The sequence below is a fragment of the Rosa rugosa genome, chromosome 1 (assembly GCF_958449725.1).
Source record: "Rosa rugosa chromosome 1, drRosRugo1.1, whole genome shotgun sequence".
In the NCBI taxonomy this organism is placed as follows: domain Eukaryota; kingdom Viridiplantae; phylum Streptophyta; class Magnoliopsida; order Rosales; family Rosaceae; genus Rosa; species Rosa rugosa.
Window position 1 is genome coordinate 70,213,596 of NC_084820.1, and position 24,068 is coordinate 70,237,663.

A 24,068-nucleotide genomic window follows, 5' to 3' on the forward strand; every position below is an offset into this window, starting at 1 on the left:
ATTAGTTCCCTTTATTGCAGGTGCTATTGGTACAAGAGAAATTTTAAATACACACCCCTAATCACTTAATACACATCCCTATTATTTTATATTTCAAATTAGATTTTCTAGGTAGGTTAAATGACCAAAACAGACATCTATGCATTAGAAGAAGAAAAAAATAGTCATATTTTCCTTATATTATTCTATTTATGTATAAATAGTTAGATAAACACAACAAATTTCTATACATGGCCTCTCAATTTAATACAAGAATAAAGTTAAAAACTATCTAATTTAATTTTTCCTTAAATAAATTGTAATTAGATGAGGTTAGAGCAACTCCAACAGTTTCCCCATATTTTGATTTTTCTCTACTTTAGGGAAAAATAAGTAGAGAAAAATGAGCCTCTTTTGCTCCAACAGATTCCCTATAACTATCCCTATTTTATGGAAAGTGAGGAAAGAGAAAACCAAATTCCCTATATGTACAGCAATCTCTAAATATTTAAGAAAGAATATGGAGATTTTAGAGATTGCTGTAAAATAGGGGATCTGTTGGAGTTGGAAAAGAAAAAGATGCTAAAGCTTTGACTTTTGCTTCCCTATTATACAAAAATTATAGGGAAGCTGTTGGAGTTGCTCTTAGAAACCATAATATTTAGAATTTCAAAATCAATGGCATTAAATATTTTTTAAACATATCGCTTTACTCCCATTTTTTAGTTAATTTCCTTTTTTGTTCTAAGAGTTATGATTAATCAATTTATTTTCTAATATAAAACATCACAGGTGAAAAAACTTTGTAATTGTTAATTTGTTTGGCCCCTCTAATGACAACTATTTAGTTCCGCCACTATGGTATAGTTTTGGTTGAATGTTCAACTCATAATTTTATACTTAATTAACATGGTGTTTGGTGGATGAGAGCTCAAATAACAGAAAGCCTATTTATATGCATCTATTTAAAGGGAACAATAATAAATCTTTATGGATTTCTCAATAACTAACACAAGTAATCAATATGGTCATTTACAAAATGTCAATATACTAGAATATACTAATTATATTAAATAGTAACCTTAATATAGTCAAAAAGTAGGATATTTCATGATTTTTGAGATTAAGGGTGTTTTAGGTACTTTGGGTTGTGTATTTAGTAAATTATTAGAATGAGAAATTAAATGGGTGGTGTATTAAGTATGGAGTGTGTATTAAGTAATTAAGGGTGTGTATTTAAAACTTCTCTTGGTACAAAGGCCACCATAAAAAAAAAACAAAAAAAAAACAGTGTGATTGTGTGAACACAGAAACCAATGCAGCTCTTCACACTGTTATAGAATTGGTGGGTCTTTGTAATCACACTGATAACAGTGGCAAAATTGGTAGGCTATATTAAAAAAAAAAGCACCAAATAATTGGTGCATATATGATCTTGTATTGTATTTTAAATGTATTATACAATAAATTTACAAGTTAAAAATACATCCATAGCTAGAAGTGATACTCTTGTAAGCTTTGTCGGTGATTCACAGGGTTCCTTAGATAGTCCCTTTGCAACTTCTTGACCTGCAAGCACAACTCTTTTAACTCATTGCTCAAGAATCAAAGGCTGGCAAAGCACTAAACAGAAGCATATCCACATTCATCCAGGGAGATAAAAAGTTATGCAATTTTAAATGTCTGCATCGCTCTGATCTTTTCATACTAACGTGGATTATAATTTATGATGATCCAAAACTATGTAGGCAAGAATACCTTATCAAACATAGGGGAGAACTCCTTAGCAAACTCCAAACAGGCAAACACATATCTTCAGATTTCATTATTACTTCTACCTGTAAAGTAACAAAAATTAAATCGTCACAAAGTATTAACAGCAATAAGCATTACATTAGCAACCATGAAAAAAGTTGGGTCCAGGTTTCCAGCATTAAGACTATCCTAACTCCAGACCAAGAAAACTCTTCACACTTAACATAACATTAATTCATATGTGGATAAATACTTATTGAAAAGACCAGAGATGGAAAGTAACATTTGACACACTCCGGGTACAAGTTAGATGAAAACAATGATAGATAACTGCACATAGAGACCCTAAAAGCTTGCAAAATGAATCGACTTTGGTTAAATTGTCACTTGATGTTTCTCTTAAACTACAAGTTCTCTCAAAGGTCTGTAAAGTAAATTAAAAAAATGAAGCATGTCCAAGCAAAGCTGTGCCTCTAAAAAAAGCTGAGAAAGGAGGGACATTTTACAGTTAACCAAGTTCAGTGATGCAGAAAAGAATTATATTGGTTAAATAAGTGCATGCAAGTATTAGTTAAAAGGACTGAAATCCAAACCTCTTCATCGATGTCTGATAGGTAATACTTTAGCAGTCCTTTCCATTTTGTATTTACCTTGGTAGTAGCTTGGACCAATTCACCTAAGGAAAGAACTAAGCATCATTTGTCATACATGAGAAGAAACAACACAGATTTAGTGAATAGAAGCAACATCCACATTTTCAAATAGTCGATCGACAGACAAAAATAAAAGAACATAATTATAAATTAAGACTTGTAAAACAAACTTATGAAACCTTGGTGTTGGAAGTATAGGATCAGCTGTCAACATTGGCTGCTGTCAATGTTGGCTGGCTGCTGCATTCACATATGCATTTACACATGTTGTATTTAGTTGATGTCAACATTGGTTGGCTGCAGCAATTAGTTCATGCATTCACACATGCATTAATTGTTTGTAAGATGCCTATATAAAGCTAGGATATTGTATCATCTTCATATCTGAAAGTAAGATCAAGAGGAAGACATTCTTCCTCTCATATTTCAATATGGTATCAGAGCAGAAATCCTCATAGGACCTGCATCTATATTGTTCCTACAAGACTCTTGTAGTCCTCTATCATCCTCATTAAGATGACAAAAGGAGAAGGTTCCCTCGTTGCAAAGATAGAAAGCCCAGAAGGGAATCCAAATCAGCGTCTGTGCTCAGTGCTTCTAAATGAGTTCAACTACCTTCCTTGGTCAAGAGCCATCACTCTAGCCCTTGGTGGAAGATCAAAGCTCAGCTTCATCAACAACAAAAGCAAGATCCCAGATGCCTCATCATCTGAATATGAAAGTTGGTTATCCAACGATCAACTTGTCATGTTATGGCTCCTTAATTCAATGGAGCCAAAACTTGCAGAAATCTTCAGTTATTCAGAGTCATCTCGACATCTTTGGGATGCTGTCAAAGACATGTATGGCAACCTAAACAATGCAGCAAGAGTGTTCCAACTCAAAAAGGATCTTGCAGGGATTCAACAAGGTAATCTCTCATTTGTTCAACATCTTGGCAACCTAAAGGCCCAGTGGAATGAACTTGATATGTATAGGCCTCACACCACTGATGCCACCATATTGTTGAAACGAGCTGAAGAAGATAAAATATTCCAATTGCTTGCAAGTCTGAGGTCTGAATATGAGGATCTCAAAAGCCATCTTTTGATGACCCCGGAGCTTCCTTCGTTCGCAACAGTATGCAACTCCATTCAACGTGAAGAAGTGCGCAAAAGGGTGATGAATGTGAACACCAATATTAGAGGGTCAGAAGCTAGAGCATTTGCTGCAAACAAAAGTGTCACAAGCGACAGAACATACAAGGGCAAGAGGCCAGATCTAAAGTGCACACATTGTGAAGGCATTGGACGAGCTGGTATAGGCCACATAAGAGAGAGATGTTGGATATTGCATCCAGAACTGAAACCTAAGTTCAATGAGGAGCAGAAGAATCAAAGAGGCACCACTCAAAGAAGCTCTTACATCTCTAATCCAAAGGGAAACCTCAGCAGCACTTCTGAAGGTATGATGAACTTCACATCCAATCCAATAAGTCTTATAAATGAGTTTGCTACATATCTTGAAAAGAGGCAAGGCAGTTTAGAGAGAAATGAAAATGGAAGCACAACTGCTATGCTTGGAAAGTTTGCTGGTTTTTTGGCGAAATCAAACATGGCTTCTTCAGAGGATATACCAGGTATTATTTGTGCCATTTCTACTGCTTTAGATGTCAGTAAGAATCATGATTTTTGGATAGTGGATTCAGGTGCCTCAGATCACATGACAAACAATTCTTCCATATTACATGAGTTTGAAATCTTGTCAAAACCTTCACATGTCTCAATTGCAAATGGCAACAATGTTCCCATCTTAGGAAAAGGAAAATTAAAGCTTTTTTCTGATAGCATCGAGTCATTTGTATTATTTGTACCCTCATTCCCATTCCAACTCTTGTCTGTAGGAAGGTTAACAAACTTATTGGATTGCCTAGCTATTTTCTCTCCTCATAATGTTGTTTTTCAGGATCGAGTGTCCAAGAAGAAGATTGGTGAAGGGTTCTTTCTAAATGGCTTGTACTACATATCAAATTCATCAAGCTTTTCAAAGTGTTTTCTAACAGAGTCCAAATCTGCAATACAGCAACAATTGTGGCATAAACGCCTAGCCCATCCTTCCTTTAATGTTTTGTCAATGTTATTCCCTACTTTTTGTAAAGTCTCCCATAAGTGTGAGACATGTCATATGTCAAAATTTACTAGATTGCCTTTTCAAATCTCTCAATCCAGAGCAACTCAGCCTTTTGAAATTATACATTCTGATGTTTGGGGACCAGCATCCCTAGAATCATTTGATGGCTATAGGTTTTATGTCACCTTTATTGATGATTTTACTCGAACCACTTTTGTGCATCTTTTGAAATTCAAGAGTGAAGTCTTCAAGTGTTTCCAAGATTTTCATAACCTTGTCACAAATCATTTTTCATCAAAAATTTGCATTTTAAGGTCAGACAATGGCACTGAATACACATCCAAAATCATGACTGATTATCTTAGTGCTCAAGGGATTATTCATCAAACCAGCTGTGTGGGAACACCACAACAAAATGGTATTGCAGAACGCAAAAATAGAGATTTACTTGAGAAGGCTAGGGCCTTAATGCTTCAAACAAATGTTCCAAAAAAATTCTGGTCTCAAGGAATTCAAACTGCAGCTTACATCATCAACAGATTGCCTAGCAGTGTGTTAAATTTCAAATCTCCTTTTGAAGTTCTAAAAGGTCGAAAAGTTGACATAACACACCTTCGAGTATTTGGCTGTATGTGTTTTGTACATGTTCAGTCAAATCACCGAGATAAGTTTGATCCTAGAGCTGTCAAATGTGTGTTCCTCGGGTACTCATCTACCCAAAAGGGATACAAGTGTTACAATTCACAGACCAGAAAATTGTTTGTTTCAAGGGATGTTCGTGTTGATGAGTCTGCCTCTTTCTTTCAGTTATCTGACAATGAACCTCAGGGGGAGCATATTTGTGACTTGTTTCCCACTCCAATTCCTGTTGAAGCTGCAATAGGCACTCCTAGTTCACCACAACTAGTTCAACAATTTGCAAACACTGAAGAGGTGCCGACAGAGTCCAATACTCAAGATGATCAACAAGAAGTTGTACCAAACACATCTCAACCTCGAAGAAACCCACCAAGGATGAGACATCCACCACCAAGACTTCAGGACTATGAGACTTACACACCACGTTATCCTCTTGCACAAGTTGCTGATTCCATCAATACCTCCTCTTCTCATAGTGCTTTCCTCATCAAGATTTCCAAAGAAACTGAACCAAGGAATTTTGAAGAAGCAAATCAGTCACCCATTTGGAAGAAAGCTATGCATGATGAACTCAAAGCCCTTGATGACAACAGAACTTGGAGTATAGTCAAACTTCCCAAAGGCCAGAAAATTGTAGGGGCAAAATGGATTTACAAAATCAAGTTCAACTCCGATGGTTCAATTGAGCGGCACAAGGCAAGGTTAGTTGCTCGTGGCTTCACTCAAACCTTTGGTGTTGATTATAAAGAGACTTTTGCTCCAGTTGCTAAAATGAAATCAGTTCGAGTTTTGTTATCTGTTGCTATAAATTGTGGCTGGTCTCTATACCAAATGGACGTCAAGAATGCATTCTTGCACGGAGATCTAGAAGAAGATGTGTATATGAGATTACCTCCTGGTCACCCACGTGAAAGCGAAGCTGGAATGGTGTGCAAACTTCACAAGGCCCTATATGGTTTGAAACAATCCCCACGTGCTTGGTATTCCAAACTGAGTTCGGTCCTTCTTGCCTCAAGCTTTAAGCGAAGTCATGCAGACTCCTCCTTATTTGTTCGACGTGGCAAGGCTGGCACGTTGGTTGTTCTAGTATATGTGGATGACTTAATCATCACTGGAGATAATGTGGATGAGATTAAGTCTCTCAAGTTAGCCTTGCACAACACCTTTGCCATCAAAGATCTTGGACCATTGAAGTACTTTCTGGGAATTGAAATGGATCACTCCTCGAATGGTATGTTCTTAAATCAACGTAAATATGTTGTTGATCTTCTTGATGAGGCAGGAATGAAGGAGAGTAAGCCTGCACGCACTCCTCTTAGTAGCAGACTTAAAATAGATGTTGAAGGAGAGCCTCTCTCGGATATTTGTGTTTATCAACGTCTTGTGGGTAAGCTCATCTATCTCACCATTACAAGATCAGATATCACTTACGCTGTGAGTTTGGTTAGTCAATTCATGCACTCTCCTACAACTCATCATCTACAAATTGTCAAAAGGATTCTTCGCTACTTAAAGGGCACAGTTGATCGAGGAATTATTATGAAGAACAATGGTCACTTCAACCTTGTGGGCTACTCAGACTCTGACTGGGCAGGCAATTCCATTGATCGAAAGTCTACAACTGGGTATTGTACCTTCATTGGAGGCAATCTAGTTACCTGGAAAAGTAAGAAACAAACGGTGGTTGCTCGTTCTAGTGCCGAAGCTGAGTATCGTGCAATGGCATCCATAGCTTGTGAACTCATATGGTTAAAGACATTGTTGGGTGACTTAGGCATTATATGCCCTGCACCCATAACTCTACATTGTGACAACCAGGCTGCCATGCATATTGCAGCCAATCCTGTCTTCCATGAACGCACCAAACATATTGAAGTAGACTGTCACTTTGTTCGAGATCAGGTTCAGTCTAAGCTTATTGAAACAGTATACACACGATCATGCGATCAACTAGCAGATATTTTTACGAAGATTCTCGCTTCCGCTCAGTTTGACCGTCTGCTTTCCAAGCTTGGCTCAAGGGACTTCCCTGATCCAGCTTGAGGGGGAGTGTTGGAAGTATAGGATCAGCTGTCAACATTGGCTGCTGTCAATGTTGGCTGGCTGCTGCATTCACATATGCATTTACACATGTTGTATTTAGTTGATGTCAACATTGGTTGGCTGCAGCAATTAGTTCATGCATTCACACATGCATTAATTGTTTGTAAGATGCCTATATAAAGCTAGGATGTTGTATCATCTTCATATCTGAAAGTAAGATCAAGAGGAAGACATTCTTCCTCTCATATTTCATCCTCTCATATTTCAATACTTGGACACTTCATGGATGCAATATCTTGAATACCAGAATCAAAAACCAAGTTTCCAAAAAATAATAATATAAAAAACAGCAAGTAGTTACGAATGCATTGGCTGCATCCCCAAGTAGTAACCTTGCAGCTTCATCAAAAGAAAGAATGTTTGAAATTGTACGGAAACTAGAGCATTGCTCTTCAATTAACCAAGTAATCTACATACCAAGGTAGCCTAGTAAAAAAAAAAAAAGATGATGACAAAATTGAACCAGAACCCTTATTCCACAATTAAAAGAACAATCCTTTAACTTACTTTTGGATCGGGACTGCCATGGCAAGTATTGAAGTTCTCTTTCAGACCCTCTACATTACCACCAACACTAAAATCAAAATCAGTTCCACATTTCCGAGACAATTTTTTTTTTTTAAGAACTAATAGATCAGAACTGAATCAAGCAAATCAAAACTTCAATTTACCTAAGCCTAAATCAAATAACACCCAAATTTCTCAAAATTGCATCAGATTTAAACATTCAAGACCTGCAACATGCAAGCTTAAAGATTGAAGCTTTTAAAAACATAGAGAGAGAAGATCAACAAGGTGGTGGAAACAGAAGCTAATTTACATATCCAGTCGAAGACGAAGAGCCCATGCAATCCAAATTTTGGTTTCAGATAGGATGCTTCTTCTTTACTTTCTTCCTCTCCTCCGAACTTCATTGGCTAACAAAAAGACTCGCTGAGAATCAGATCCCAGCGGCTATCAATTTGGCAGTTCAGATGGCCATGGAGATGAGATGGAGAAGAAAAAACTCAAAAACAGAGGGTCGACCGCTAAGGAGTTCTCTTTCCTATATATGTATTTAATTGATACACAGTGCGGATACATTTGAATTTTGAACACGTGAGATAGAGTTCCCACTGTAAACCGAGCCTTAAGCAATAAAAATGAATATTCTATTATTTATTTTACCCAGTTTGTTTTTCTTTTCTTAGGTAAAAATTCAATCCCCACTGTTAACAGGGACAGCAAAAAATAACCCACCGAAGATTATTATTATCAGTGTCATACTGTTTCAGATACACGCTGAAGTGGTTACAATGAACCTAAGTTGAAAATCTATCCGCCAAATGCAGTTCACTAGTTTGTTTGGATAATAATCCATCTACATGTACTTCCAAGTTTGCCATAACTCATAAATGGGCAAGCTTCCACATACTTCTCAATCATCAACCACCCAACTCTATAAATTGCACTCACTAATTGAGTCACTCATTAATTTGGTCCCTGTTTATAAACATCTTCCCCTGCAAGCTTTACTTTTTGCACTACACCATTCATCAATGGCTGCAGCTCCAAGTGACTCCATACCCTCTCTAATGGGGGCTTGGGTCTATTCAGAGTATGGAAAAACTTCTGACGTTCTCAAGTTTGATCCTAGTGTGGCTGTTCCGGAAACTAAAGAGGATCAGGTGCTGATCAAGGTGGTTGCTGCTTCTCTTAACCCAGTTGATTTCAAAAGGGCTCTTGGTTACTTCAAGGACACTGACTCTCCCCTACCTGTGAGTCACCCTCCTTCTCCTTTCATTTTCCCCAAGGCCTTTCTTGGCTATTTGGAATAAGATTTATATATATTGTTAAACCTTTGGGACTTCTATCCAAATATCGTATCTTGCTACTTTAGGCAGTGTGAAATATTGTTTGGTGCTGTTTGATCTTTCAATGTAGTTGGTCTTTTTTGTTATAAAAGATCATATCTTATTGTTTATTTTTCTTTTGGTAGAATGGGGACCCAAGGCCTGATCATATATCACTATCACCCATGAAGTTTATTAATTAAATCCTCCATTGTTTAATAAACAAAGACATCAGAAAGTATGAAAGAAGTTACCTTAGGCATGTTTTTTCTTGGAACTTTTACGACCTTAGGCATTTTTCTACTGTATGGAAAGAAGCTACTTCTGTTAGTTAGTATGCTAAATGTTTAGTCTAATTGGGTTTGCAATTTGCAGACAGTTCCAGGGTATGATCAAATTTCATGTTTTTTTTTCCTTTCCTTTCTTTCTGTAGGAACTTTGTTTAGTTTGGCCCTTTTTCTATTGTAACAAAGAAGTTAACTTTGTTAGTGTGTTTAATTATTTATTAATTTTCAATTTGGTTTGCAGACTGTGCCAGGGTATGATATGGCTGGTGTGGTGGTGAAGGTGGGAAGCCAAGTAACAAAGTTTAAGGTGGGGGATGAAGTATATGGGGATATCGATGAAACAGCAGTGGTGAACCCAACAAGGTTTGGGTCTTTGGCAGAGTACACTGCTGCAGAAGAAAGAGTATTGGCTCACAAACCCAAAAACCTGAGCTTTATTGAAGCTGCTAGCCTTCCCTTAGCCATTGAGACTGCCTATGATGGGCTTGAAACAGCCGAACTTTCTGCTGGTAAATCCATCCTTGTTTTGGGAGGCGCTGGGGGTGTCGGAACGCATGTTATCCAGGTACATTCTGATTTCATCATGTTCTGACTTTGTTACAATTTCAGCGTGTAATACTAATTTTGGCTTCAAACAATTATAATTAAAAATGTGGAGACAATCTATGGCATTGTGACGTGTATCATACACTCATTTTACATTTACTTGAACAAAAATTACATTTTATATTAATCAAAATTACAACATTGAGAACAAAGTTATCATATTCATTTACACTATTTACATATAATTAAAACAAAATTACAACATTGACAACGAATTTGTTCAAAAATTTATAACAATGTTATAGGTGGTGTAATTACCATTAACAGAACTAAGATTACACAAAATATGACTCAGGTTACCACTTTGACAACAAATTTGTTGTTACATTTGTAAATGTGTGTATGATATACGGGTATGTATATAGAATTTTCCAAAAATGTGTACTTTAATGTGATGCAGCTAGCAAAGCATGTTTTTGGTGCTTCCAAAGTGGCAGCTACTGCAAGCACTAAGAAACTGGATTTTTTGAGAAGCTTGGGTGCTGATTTGCCTATCGATTACACCAAGGTGAACATCGAAGACCTGCCAGAGAAATTTGATGTAGTGTATGATGCAGTTGGTAAGAATCTTCTACTCCCTTGTTGTCTGAATCAGTTTTTTTTTTTTTTTTCTTTCGCGAGTATAGTCACTTTTCTGTGCTGATCTTTCGTATGTCAATGGAAACCTAAATAGAACAACTGATAATGGAGAGAGTGTAGATTTATCATGTATATACAAGCACCTATCAAGTACTCAGATTGATCGAACATTTAAATGTGGAGATAATCTAATGGTTTAGTAGCAATGAATGAATTGGAAGACTGTCGTGGCTGACATTAGATATTGCATTTGAAAAACGAAAACAGGAGAGACTGACAAGGCTGTGAAGGCGGTGAAAGAAGGCGGGAAGGTAGTAACAATAGTAGGTCCAGCAACGCCACCAGCTATCTTATTTCTGCTTACCTCTAAAGGGTCTATCTTGGAGAAACTGAAGCCTTACTTGGAAAGTGGGAAGGTGAAGCCAGTGCTTGATCCCACAGGTCCATATCCCTTTTCTAAAGTTGTGGAAGCATTTGGTTACCTTGAGACTTTCAGAGCTACAGGAAAGGTGGTTGTGTATCCCATCCCATGAGGTTGAGACTGTATGTGTAGATGATCTATAACTCTAAATGCAGATCGACTCCATTTCCCTCCTTGTATGTGTGCAGCAGTATGTTTTAATCTTGAAGACTTGTAATAATGACTGCTCAATAAATTGTAATTGTGTAGCTTCTGCTCCATGACTAGTTGCTAGAGGATTCTCAAGTCAGTGATCAAGTTTTTGGTACACATAATTGGACCCTAGAAATTCGTACTTCTTTATAATGAATTAAAGAGATAATGTTTCTACATGCAGAGTCAAAGTATGTTTGAAAATTCATCAGCACTATGTCAATAAACCCATCAGACGACAGAGCTCAAACGACAGAATGGTTGGTTTCTGTTGTCTGAATAATTTTAACGACAGAATGAAAAAATTATGTTGTCTGAATATAGTGTATATCATAGTAAATCAGTTTTCTGAAAAATGCTCTGTTTCAGACAACAGATTTCTGTTGTGCATTACACTGAGATTGATTTAGTTTTGATTGTTTGAGTTTTTTTTTTTTTTTTGAAAGGAACTGTTTGAAAAAGGTTATGTTTCAGACAACAGATTTCTGTTGTGCATTAAACTGCTATTGATTTAGTTTTGGTACGTTGTTCACTTGTTTGGACTTTTTTTCCCCTTTCAGTTTGGTTTTTTGGTACAACATAAAGACATACTCGTCTAACACTTGATGAAATTTTGGCCCGACAAATTTATCAAACTGAGAGAAACCTAAAAACCGTCTCTCAGCTCGCTCTCACTCTCAAAATCCATCTTCTCTCTTGCGCGCTCTTGCTTTCGCAGAAACTTAAAAATCGTCTCTCAGCTCGCTCTCACTCTTAAACCCATCTTCTCTCTTGCTCTTGCTTTCGCTCTCGCACACAACAGGAATCTTCGAACTGAAAACCCAATCCAATATCAATTTCTTCCAATCCAACATCGAACTGAAAACCTAGAAAAAATCTCAACCATCTCGCCTTGCAAACTTGAAAACCCCATTCCAGCCAAAGGATCTCAGTCTCGATCCGTATCCTGGTCTCAATCTGAATCCGCATCTGTCACTGGTAAGCCCCTTGGTTAAGTGTGAATAGATTTAGGGTTTTTGTTGGATTGGGTATTTAGGGATTTATCGATTAAGTGTTCATCTCACTTTGCCTAGGTGATTGCATTGGGCAGCAACACAAGCGGTTTAGGCGGAGGCTGTTATCTATTGAATCCAAAATAGGAAGAGGAAAGTTCAAGGGCAAGCCCACGGGTCAGTGCCACTTCTGCACTCACGAAGAGATGGGTATTCAATCTCTCTCTCATTCTTTCACTTTTTCCTCTATTTCTATATCTATTTGCAAGGTCTCAGTTGCTTGGTGTTTTCTCCACCCACAAAGAGATGGGTATTCAATAGATGAATTTGTAAATGTTTTACGCATTCTAATTTTGAATTTGGGGTCTTCATCTAAAAGCTCGTACTTCTTTCATGAAATTTTCTTCCTTGAATGAACTTTGGTCCAGATAAGTTCTAGGTTTCTGGTAGTGATTTGGCTTGAAGTTTGATCTACCCATATTGGATTATTGACTCAATTGATTCAATTCCAATGGTTTAATTGTAATTCCGAATTGGGATTAGATGATTGAATTCATTTCGACCCTTATGCGGTGAATAAGGTCATATATACAGTTAAATTTGTTCTTCCTCACTACTTTAGCTTCGAAAAAAGTAGAGAGACTTGTCTAAATTTCGTTTTTAATGTTGATTAGAGGGTATACTATATACCTTGGTAGGAAAGATTGTTTCTTTCCACTCATTTGATTTTACATTTAGTGGCACAGTTATGTATATGATTCCTGAATAGTTAACAATAGTAACTGTCTAAACCTATTAACTTTTTTGAATATGTATATCTGCTTCCTTATGTATTAGTTATTGTGTGCTTGGTTTCTTTATGTGGGTGATCGGTGAAACCCAGTAGTGACTATTACTGCAATGTGGATTTCATAGTGTTTTGTAATGCTGTGTTTCTTTATTCTTGCATGTTAATTAATTATATATTCTGGTGGGATCTGGTATCATAAATTTCATATATCGACCTAACTAGCTAATTTAGATATATGGTTAATTTAATAATAACTAGAATAAACAAAACAATTCATACAAAATGGGTTTGGAAGTTATTAGTTGCCTTTTCTTTTGCTATTCGATCACCTTATAGATTGGTCTTTGATCATCCCCTTTATTTCTGCAGTTCTTTATTAAGTAAATAGCTATTTTTCTATATTCTAATAGATATGCAGGTTGTTTGATGGTTATTGCTTTCTTTTTTCAATTCTTTTGCCAATGGTTTTGTTAATCTCACTTGCCTTGATCATGTTGTCAAAGCATTCTGTAGTCATGAAGTATCAATGTTAAAATGGGCCAATTTCCTACATGTCCTTCATAGTTTTCTATTGTAGTCATGAAGTTTATTTGTTCCATTTTTTTACCGGTAATGATTAAATAGTTATATCAGTTAGTTGCTTTCACGTTTAGTATGTTTAGAAATTTAGATAGTATATTTGTACATGTTTGGGAAATCAAAGTCAACCTGCAAAAGCCAAAGACAGAGAAAGAAATTAGGGATTGGCTTCTGTGGTTCTTTTGGTTTTTTATTAGTTCTTATATGAGTATTTCACAAAACTTGTGTGATCTGACCTGAATAAGTCTGATTCATCATGTGAATGGTGTAGTTTTTTGGTGGCTTTTCTGGTGCTAGTATATGATCCAACATATTTAGTGAGAAATATATGGCGGCATGAACAATTAGTGAGAGAGCATTGTGTTGAATATGTATAAGGTACTCTCAACAAGATACAAGTGCACTTATTACCTTTCATATTATTAGGAGGGTAGACATATGGTTCTGATTTGGTTACGAACATGGTTTTGTAGGGGTGAGATGGCTGGACCTGGACGCATGGCAGCTCTCGAGGAATGAGGTTTTCCTTTTGATATAATTTGGTGAATTGACACCTTTCACTCCTCCAAAATTACAGGTAAAGGAATGTTTTGTAGTTGTATTTCTTTAGTTACTTCATTAAATACTACTATTATCAGATGGTTGTGCACTCGGGATTTGTAGATAAATGGGATTAATTTAGTGAAAACAATTCTTCATCCTGCACTATGCATTTTGTATGTGTTCTGCAATTGTTTTTTTTTGGTTAGTTTTCTTATGAAACATGTTATGTATATAGATGTCTGCAGACATATATGCTTCTGAATGATAGCATTTTTTTGCATTCTTGATTTGGATGGTGGACGTGAAAGGGGTGCTCACTGATTTGATGATTTTTTTTGGGTTACATGTGGTCAATTGGAGAAGGAAACAAATCTTATCGAGGGAGTTTCATGGTTAGATTGTGGCCACCGTGAAATGCAGGTAAGGAACTGTTGATATTATGTATTACTGCTGATGTCAAAGTTTATAGTAGCTTTAGCATTTTTTGTTTTTGGTGGCACGAGGTGATCTTTTTTGGGTTACATGTGATCAATTGGAGAAGGAAACAAATCTTATTGAGGGAGTTTCATGGTTAGATTGTGGCCACCGTGAAATGCAGGTAAGGAACTGTTGATATTATGTATTACTGCTGATGTCAAAGTTTATAGTAGCTTTGCATTCATGGTGGCATGAGGTGATCTTTGAATGGAAATTCCAATAGAAGAGATCTTTTTGGCTCAGAAAGTGATGATCTATAAGTGCAACATCTAAGGAAAACATGTTGTCACGACAATATACAGATGTTGGAACTAGTAGTTGTTGAATATGTGGATGAATTGTACAAGTTCTACAAACTTGAAGAGGTAATCCCTTATGCTTTTTCCCCCTCCCCAGATCTTCCCTTTTAGGCTTCTTCTATTATACATTTTCTTACACTTGAATATTACTTATGCAGGATAACTACCGAGTTGGAGATTACTTGGACATTGATCAAGTCTGGGTTGAATGGGCAAGCATGCTGTCAAGTTTCAGATCACTAGTGTTGTATGTCTGTGGTAGATCAGTAGTTAGGAATCATTTTGTGCATATAGCTAGAACTCACTTTGGTGGCTGTAATGATTCATGATGATATTCAAATAAATAGACTAATTTTTCTAAAATTGTGTCGTGCAAATGCTCTTTCTAAGACATAAATAAAAACCAATTAAAGTTGACATCCAAACCAACATCAGACTACAAAATTTAAGCAAATGTCTGTTGTCTGAAATCACCATAAATCACAGATGAAGCAGACCAATTGTATTATTTATGCTAGTCAGACAACAGATAATTGTGGTTTTTAATTGAATCACACAATAGAAAGGCCCAAGAAAGTTCAAGCCTCTATATATTCAAACGACATAATTCTGTCTTATTACTCAAAATTAAACAATAGAACATTCTAATTTATATATTGTCTACAATTGATTCATACAACAGAAAAAATCCAAGATAGTTCAAATTTTCATATATTCAGACAACAGATTTCTGTCGTCTTAATGAAATATAAACGATAGAGTTTTATGAAAAGATGTTGTGCAGGGTCTTTTATAACAACATATAACTGTCGTTTTGTTACATCTTTAACCTCAGAAAGTCATAATTCGGCATATCTTTACATAATCAGACAACAGATTATTGGCCAGCCTATGTTGTTTGAGTGAAATATAGATGACGGGTAATATCTGTCGTCTGAAGGCCTAAGAGATATCAGGCTACTAGACAACAGAAATTTTCTGAATCAGACAACAGTCATCGGCTGTTGTCTGATGGGTTTATTGACATAGTGCAGACTCGAAATCTAACCGAAGACACATTATTCAAATCTACGATGATATGGTCACAGCTTACATTTTATTTCCTTTTTTCACAATTGTCACAACTTACGTTCATATACAACAATTTTTATACAAACCTTAGTTGATATAGTCACAGCTTACGTTTTATTTCATTTTTTCACAATTGCCACTGCTTACGTTCATACAACATTTTTCTCAACCTTCACCTTGTAAGTTGTATAAAGTGCACTCTAGAAACGTCTGCCAGTGAAAGCTTTACTTTTTGCTCTACATCAATCATCAATGGCTGCAGCTCCAAGTGATTCCATACCCTCTGTATATGGGGCTTGGGTCTATTCAGAGTATGGAAAAACTGCAGATGTTCTGAAATTTGATCCAAATGTGGCTGTTCCTGAAATTAAAGAGGACCAGGTGCTGATCAAGGTAGTTGCTGCTTCTCTTAACCCAATTGATTTCATGAGAGCTCTTAGTTTCTTCAAGGACATAGAGGGTGATAGTCCCTTACCTGTGAGTCACCCTAATCTTTCTCCTTTCATTTTCCAATGCTTATTTTTTTTTTGGGGGTAAAATTTCATATTTTTAGTCATTTAGGAAATTAAAGCAAAAGATGGTATCATTCTCTTTCTTGCAGGGTGAGATATTGTTGTCTCTATGTAGTTGTCTATTTTCATAAAAGATCATATCTCATTGTTATACCTATGAAAAAAAAAAGACATCAGAAAGTAGAAAAGAAATTACTTTAGGCATGTTATTGAACTTTTGTTACCTCTTACTTTTCTCTAGTGTATCAAAAGAAGTTACTTTTGTTAGTATGCTAGTCAAATTTTTTCTCAATTTGGTTTGCAGATGATACATTTCATTAACTTTTTTTCTGTGGGAGTTTTTTTTTACCTTGAGATTTTTCTACTACATCAGAAGAAGTTACCTTTGTTTATTTGTTCATTTTCAATTTGGTTTGCAGACAATTCCAGGTATGATGTGGCTGGTGTGGTGGTGAAGGTAGGAAGCCTAGTGCAGAAGTTTAAGGTGGGGGATGAAGTGTATGCTTGTTTGAGTAATAGCATTGAGATTCCCCAATATCATGCTAATAATAGCCATGGGGATCTCAATGAGAAAGCATTGGTGAAACCAAACAGGCTGGGGTCTTTGGCAGAGTACACTGCTGCAGGAGAAACCATGTTGGCTCTCAAACCCAAAAATCTGAGCTTTATTGAAGCATGCTAGCCTTCCCTTAGCTATTGAGACTGCGTATGGAGCGCTTGAAAGAGCGGAGCTTTCGGCTGGTAAATCCGTCCTTCCATGTGATTCAGGTACATTCCGATTTCATAATGCTTGAACTTTGTTACAGCTTCAATGTCCAATATTAATTTTTGCTTCAGACATACTATTTTGAGAATATATACTTTGTTTTTGTTTTATTTGATCTCTTTCTCGGTTATGGCGGCCGACAAGAAGCAGGGTTGGGCTTCAGATTCTTTCTCTAAATACAAGGAGTTCAGGTTTGTCAGTTACTTGATCAGAGTTCAGTTAGTGTTGTATTGTCCTATGTTACTGTGATCAATCATTGCAGGTTGCATAGAAGTTGGAGCTTTATCCTATGTCACTAGAAAGTACTCTAAAATTACTTTTGGGTAAAATGTTGTGTGGTTATTAACAAATTACTAAGGCCCAAAATCACCATAATGATTGATTTTTTTGTGGTGTACAATTTCTGAAGAATGCAAGTGGGATGAAGGTGTGGCTAATTTTTATCGAACTTCTTTCATGTGTGAAATTTTTTTTTTAAGGGTCCTTGACCCAAAGCACCAAAATAAGCAAAAGTTACCCCACTTATCCCAGCAACAGATTTTTGTTCTCAGATACACAATTTAAGCTCAAATCACCATTTTACCCTCAAACTAATTAAAAAATTACCCACTGTCATTCTGTCTCATCTCTCTCTCTGGACGCCGATACTCTTTTTCTCTCTCTCAGTCTCCCATCTGCGTTCTCTCTCTCTCTCTCTCTTCCCCGGCCCTCCCCGGCCTGCAAAGCCCCGACGCCAACTCCACCTACTACCACCTGCAAAGCTCCGACTCAGCCTCTGTCCCTCACGCTCTCACACCGGATCGAAGAAATCTCATCGGGTTTCAGGTATGGATCGTCGGCGCAAGAGATGAGCTGGTGCTATGGAGCTCCGGCGGTCAAAGCCTCGATCGTTGGCGCCGGTTCTAGGTCTGGGTCGAAGGACTACTCTGTCGCCGGCACCTCTCTCTCTCTCTCTGGCACGAAGCCGTCACCGGTTGCTTGGACCTCGCCTTCGACTCGTCCCGGCAGCAGGAAGCGGAGACCGGTCATCCCTCTCCGATCTGCACTTTCTCTCTCATCCCTCTTCGAGGTGGCGGCCGGGCTGCTGGTAGACAGGAAATTGGTGGAGGATAACAAGGATTTGGTGCCCAGAGCTTTTCTCTGGGTGCCCAAACTATATATTTTTTTTTTATAGATAAAATGGGACAGAAGACCAAAATGAAAGAAAAATGAAAAAAAAAAAAAAGGTTCTATTGGGGCAATAGACGTTTTGAATTGATGTAATCTCCTTGTTTTTTTCCTATAATCAAAGTTTTATTTGTCTAAATTTAAAGAGATTAGTTCTCATTCTAGCAACTTAAAGTCTTATTGGGGGATAGTAGACGTCTATTAGGGGGCAATACATGGCTGATAGACGTCTATTGGGGGGCAATACATGGCTGATAGTCGTCTATTGGGAGGGCAATACATGGTTAATAGACGTCTATTGGGAGGCAATACATGGTTGATAGACGTCTATTGCCCCTTTATTGGGGGGCAATACATGGCTGATAGTCGTCTATTGGGGGGCAATACATGGCTGATAGTCGTCTATTGGAAGGCAATAGACGTCTATTAGGGGGTAATAGACGTCTATTGGGGGCAAAAAAACTTTCCGGTGGGTGGTAGCCGGTGATCGGAATCCGGCGGCCGGTGACCGGATTCCGGCGAAGTTGGCCGGATTCCGGCGGCCGGTGACCGGAATCCGGCGAAGTCCCCTATGGTTTCTCTCTCTTCCATTCTCTCTCTCTCTCTCTCTCTCTCTCTCTAAGTAACAAAGGTGAGGGTAAAATGGTATTAAAAAAATAATAAAAACAAAAAAAAAATCTTAATGGGGTATTAGGGAAGACCTCCTTAGAGCAAGTCCACCGGTGTTGGATTGCCCGGGCAAAACCATGGAATGATGATGTGGTGACCAGTCAAATGTCAAATCTCCCTTCCACCGGTGTAAATTCAACCAGGCAAACTCTGCCTTTCTTTGACCAAGGGCAAGAATAATTCCATGCCGTTGCCTTTTTTCTTGCCCAGGCTTGGGCTGCTGCAAGGTTGGAGAGAAGCAGCTCGTGGCTGACGTCAGAGGTACTGCGCAGAGATTGAGGGCGTGTTCTCCACGGACGAATGGGGGAGCGCAGTTGTTTCTTGCGTGTGAATCAGTTTTTGCCTTTGAAATAAAATATAATTTTTTTTTCTATTTATAGAAAATTTTCAGATTTCAAAAATTCATAATAAATTCATACAAACTCCGATTTTTGCATTCCACATATGTACGAACTCATATCGACGATCTCTATAACTTTCATGAAGGAAGTTTTCCCAAATTATATATGTGTAAAAAGTCGATTTTCGAGACCCCCCTAAAATTATATAATAATGAACAGTGTTGACCGGGCAAGAAAAACAACGGGTGTAAACCCATGTCCAGTGGCAGTGAATAGTAACTTGACCGGTCGAATTCTTGACTTCTCGACTTTGCCTTTTCTTGACTACGGGTGCACTTGCTCTTAGAGTGTTTTGGGTAAGAGGGAATTAAAAAAACTTAGTGGGGTAAGTGAGAAAAAAATCTCTAAAAATGGTGTAAATGGACAAAAACCCTTTTTTTAATGCAAGTTTTATCAATATTTTTTTTTATTAAAAGTTATGGACTCATCCACTTAATGACGAAGTGGTGTTAGCTCAGTGGTTAGAGCACCCACTACCTAATGACGAAGTCATCGGTTCGAGTCACCATGGGGGTAGGAGTGAAATAATTTGATCATCTTTTAAATAAAGAAAGAAGAAAAAAAATCTAAAAGTGTTGCTAAGAGTTTTTATTTACTATATAAACAACAACGTGAATCACTTACCTTCAAGGTGGATTCTTTGTATTTGGCATTTCTGATGGCCGGGATTTGTAATTTTTAACAAAAGGCAACCTCTTATCTTAATGCGATATTAATTCTATTATCAATCATCTCACCTAACCTTAGCGCCATGGACACACCACAAGTCCTTATCTCTACTCTATATATTCTCTTGTCAAAGGGTCCACTGGTTTTTCACCAGTGTAATTGATCATTGCTTATTGGTTGAGTATACTTCTTTTCCTCCCTATTCAATGGAGTAATGTGTTTTTAATTTTATATTTCCCCCCTAATATACTTCTCTTGAAATTAGTGTCCATTCGTTTTGGAAGAAAATGACTCGTCTGGAATTACTACGTACATAACAACTTTAGTGTAATTGCTTACTTAATTTGACCTTAATACAACATTAAGTCATACATTACATTTGAGTGATCATGTTTTAGTAATGAAGATCATTTTTTTTTTTCAAAATTCGAAGATCTTCTTATAATTAATAACAATTTTTGAGTAGTTTACTCAAGAAATAATCTTCTTTTCATGTAGAACATGATTATTTTTCCCAAAATCTTGATCTTGATCATCAAAAGGACAATACCCAAAAGTTTGAAGTAAGGTTTGTTGCTATTTGAGAAGGCCTACTAGCATCCTCTATTCTGATTACATTTGTGATATATGAAAATTTGGCAGATAATGACCTACCTTGTGATATCAGCATCTTCATCAGCAGCGACTCGGGTTGAAGATTGGGAGTTGAATTGGGGCAAAGACAAGTTCCCTGATATGGCACGAGCATCGGTGGCACTATCCTTCCTTGCATTCTTTGCATTTGCCTCTAGCTCTCTCATCTCTGGTTACACCCTTTGTACTCTAAAATCTATGTAGTTCAATGTCTACATACCACGTACAGTTAACCTTTAACTCTGTATTCATAAATTTTGTAATCTACGATCATTTTATATTCCAATTTTGTTGACCTATGAATAAAGTGAAATGATTCTAAGCATTGTTTCGTATCATACAAACTTATGTTTATGTTAGATCATATTTTATGGATGATTTACACTGAAGTGTTTGAGAGATAACAGTTAGAGGGCTGACTTTCCTTGATGTTTATTTAGCACTCAAACTCTTAGACTTAACCCCTTGTACATAACCCTAGGCATTGAAACTAAAGCAGGGACTAAGCTTTGGGATTGAAGTATGTCTTTTAGCTGAAACTATTGAGAAAGACTTGTTCATTCAAGTATAATGATTAAATTTAGGCGCTTATTAGTATTTAGAGAGATGATATCATATCTTAACACGAATTGTGTTATAAGCCTCTGTAATGTTTGGTTAGAGGTAGTGCCTCATTCGTAGAGGTTCCAAACTAATCATTCGATTGATTGCTCATCTTGGTCTGAAAGAGGAAAAAAAGGGCAAAAAAAAAAAAAAAAAAAGCATGCTCTAGACATGCGTTGCCAATGGCCCAATGGGCTTGTTCAGCTTAACAACTTCACAAGGCTCACTCAACAGTAGCTTGCAAACTGTACTGCGCACTGTTACAATGAACCTAAAGTTGAAAATCTGTCCAAAAGTTTGTTTGGATAATAATCCATGCTTCCACATGCTTCTCAATTACCAACTCTATAAAGTGCACTCGATCATTCAGTCCCTGTCTAGAAACCTCTTCCCCTAGAAGCTTTGCTTTTTGCACTACACCATTCATCAATGGCTGCACCTCCAAGTGATTCCTTACCCTCTGTAACGGGGGCTTGGGTCTATTCAGAGTATGGAAAAACTTCTGATGTTCTGAAGTTTGATCCGAGTGTGGCTGTTCCTGAAATTAAAGAGGATCAGGTGCTGATCAAGGTGGTTGCTGCCTCTCTTAACCCAGTTGATTTCAAAAGGGCTCTTGGTTACTTCAAGGACACCGACTCTCCCCTACCTGTGAGTCACCCTGTTTCTCCTTTCATCTTCCTCAATTGCCTTTCTTTGTTATTTGGATTAAGGTTTATATATATTGTTAAACCTTTGGGACTTCTATCCAAAGATGGTATCTTTCTATTTCAGGCAGTGTGAAATATTGTTTGGTGCTGTTTGATCTGTCAATATAGTTGGTCTTTTTTTGTTTATAAATGATCATATCTTATTGTTTATTTTTCTCGTATCAAAAATCTTATTGTTTATTTTTCTTTTGGTAGAATGGGAACCCAAGGCCTGATTTATCAGTATCACCCATGATATCCTCCATTGTTTAATAAACAAAGACATCAGAAATTATGAAAGAAGCCATTGTTTAATAAACAAAGACATCAGAAATTATGAAAGAAGCCATTGTTTAATAAACCAAGACATCAGAAAGTATGAAAGAAGTTACCTTAGGCATGTTTTTTAAGGAACTTTTATGACCTTAGGCATTTTTCTACTGTATGGGCAAGAAGCTACTTCTGTTAGTTAGTATGCTTCTGTTTAGTCTAATTTGGTTTGCAATTTGCAGACAGTTCCGGAGTATGATCAAATTTCATCATCTTCTTTTTTTTCTTTTTTCTTTTTTTTTCCTTTCTTTCTGTATAGGAACTTTGTTTAACTTGGCATTTTTCTATTGTAACAAAGAAGCTAACTTTGTTGAGTGTGTTTATTTATTTATTAATTTTCAATTTGGTTTGCAGACAGTTCCAGGGTATGATGTGGCTGGTGTGGTGGTGAAGGTAGGAAGCCAAGTAACGAAGTTTAAGGTGGGGGATGAAGTATATGGGGATCTCAATGAGACAGCATTGGTGAACCCAAAAAGGTTTGGGTCTTTGGCACAGTACACTGCTGCAGAAGAAAGAGTATTGGCTCACAAACCCAAAAACCTGAGCTTTATTGAAGCTGCTAGCCTTCCCTTAGCCATTGAGACTGCCTATGAAGGGCTTGAAAGAGCCGAACTTTCTGTTGGTAAATCCATCCTTGTTTTGGGAGGCGCTGGGGGTGTGGGAACACATATTATTCAGGTACATTCTGATTTCATCATGTTCGGACTTTGTTACAATTTCAGCATGTAATAATAATTTTGGCTTTAAACAATTATAAATAAGAATGTATACTTTTATGTGATGCAGCTGGCAAAGCATGTTTTTGGTGCTTCCAAAGTGGCAGCTACTGCAAGCACTAAGAAACTGAATTTGTTGAGAAGCTTGGGTGCTGATTTGCCTATCGATTACACCAAGGTGAACATCGAAGACCTGCCAGAGAAATTTGATGTAGTGTATGATGCAGTTGGTAAGAATCTTCTATTCCCTAGTTGTCTGAATGAGTTTTTTTTTTTTTTTTTTGCTAGTGTAGTTATCTTTTCTGTGCTGATCTTTCGTATATCAATGGAAACCTAAATATAACAACTGTTGATAGAGAGCGAAGATTTATCAAGTATAAACAGGCACCTGTCAAGTACTGAAATTGATCAAACATTTAAATGTGGAGATAATCTAATATTGTTTAGTAGCAATGAATGAATTAGAACACGTTAGTGACTGATGTTATATATTGTAATTGCAAAACAAAAACAGGGGAGACTGACAAGGCTGTAAAGGCGGTGAAAGAAGGCGGGAAGGTAGTAACAATAGTAGGTCCAGCAACGCCACCAGCTATCATATTTCTGCTTACCTCTAGAGGGTCTATCTTGGAGAAACTGAAGCCTTACTTGGAGGGTGGGAAGGTGAAGCCAGTGCTTGATCCCACAGGTCCATATCCCTTTTCTAAAGTTGTGGAAGCATTTGGTTACCTTGAGAGTTCCAGAGCTACAGGAAAGGTGGTTGTATATCCCATCCCATGAGGTTGAGATTGTATGTGTAAATGATCTATGACTCTCAATCCAGATCGACTCCATTTCCTTCCTTGTATGTCTGCAGCAGTATGTTTTAATCTTGAAGCACTTGTAACAATGAGTGCTCAATAAATTGACATTGTGTAGCGTTTGCTCCATGACTAGTTGCTAGAGGATTCTCAGTCAGTGATTTAAGTTCTTGGTACACATGTTTGGAACCCAGAAAATTACTTCTTTAT

General features: G+C 37.1%; 3 protein-coding genes and 1 long non-coding RNA gene across 4 annotated transcripts; all 4 read left to right on the forward strand.

Annotated features, from left to right (window-relative positions):
- The first annotated feature begins 8,664 nt into the window (after nt 1–8,664).
- LOC133726551 (2-methylene-furan-3-one reductase-like) lies at nt 8,665–11,211 on the forward strand. The gene is made up of 4 exons (XM_062154118.1): nt 8,665–8,995; nt 9,599–9,922; nt 10,364–10,523; nt 10,810–11,211. Exons 1-4 carry the CDS (start codon nt 8,777–8,779, stop codon nt 11,073–11,075), a joined length of 969 nt encoding a protein of 322 aa, XP_062010102.1. The 5' UTR covers nt 8,665–8,776; the 3' UTR covers nt 11,076–11,211.
- Nucleotides 11,212–11,808: 597 nt separating this feature from the next.
- LOC133706693 (uncharacterized) lies at nt 11,809–15,178 on the forward strand. The gene is made up of 4 exons (XR_009844674.1): nt 11,809–12,133; nt 12,229–13,894; nt 13,990–14,901; nt 14,994–15,178. It is a non-coding gene; the product is annotated as an uncharacterized LOC133706693 (long non-coding RNA).
- Nucleotides 15,179–16,158: 980 nt separating this feature from the next.
- LOC133734212 (2-methylene-furan-3-one reductase-like) lies at nt 16,159–17,100 on the forward strand. The gene is made up of 2 exons (XM_062161856.1): nt 16,159–16,366; nt 16,838–17,100. Exons 1-2 carry the CDS (start codon nt 16,159–16,161, stop codon nt 17,098–17,100), a joined length of 471 nt encoding a protein of 156 aa, XP_062017840.1.
- Nucleotides 17,101–21,671: 4,571 nt separating this feature from the next.
- Nucleotides 21,672–23,987, forward strand: LOC133726553 (2-methylene-furan-3-one reductase). The gene is made up of 4 exons (XM_062154120.1): nt 21,672–21,974; nt 22,697–23,020; nt 23,129–23,288; nt 23,573–23,987. Exons 1-4 carry the CDS (start codon nt 21,756–21,758, stop codon nt 23,836–23,838), a joined length of 969 nt encoding a protein of 322 aa, XP_062010104.1. The 5' UTR covers nt 21,672–21,755; the 3' UTR covers nt 23,839–23,987.
- Nucleotides 23,988–24,068: the final 81 nt, after the last annotated feature.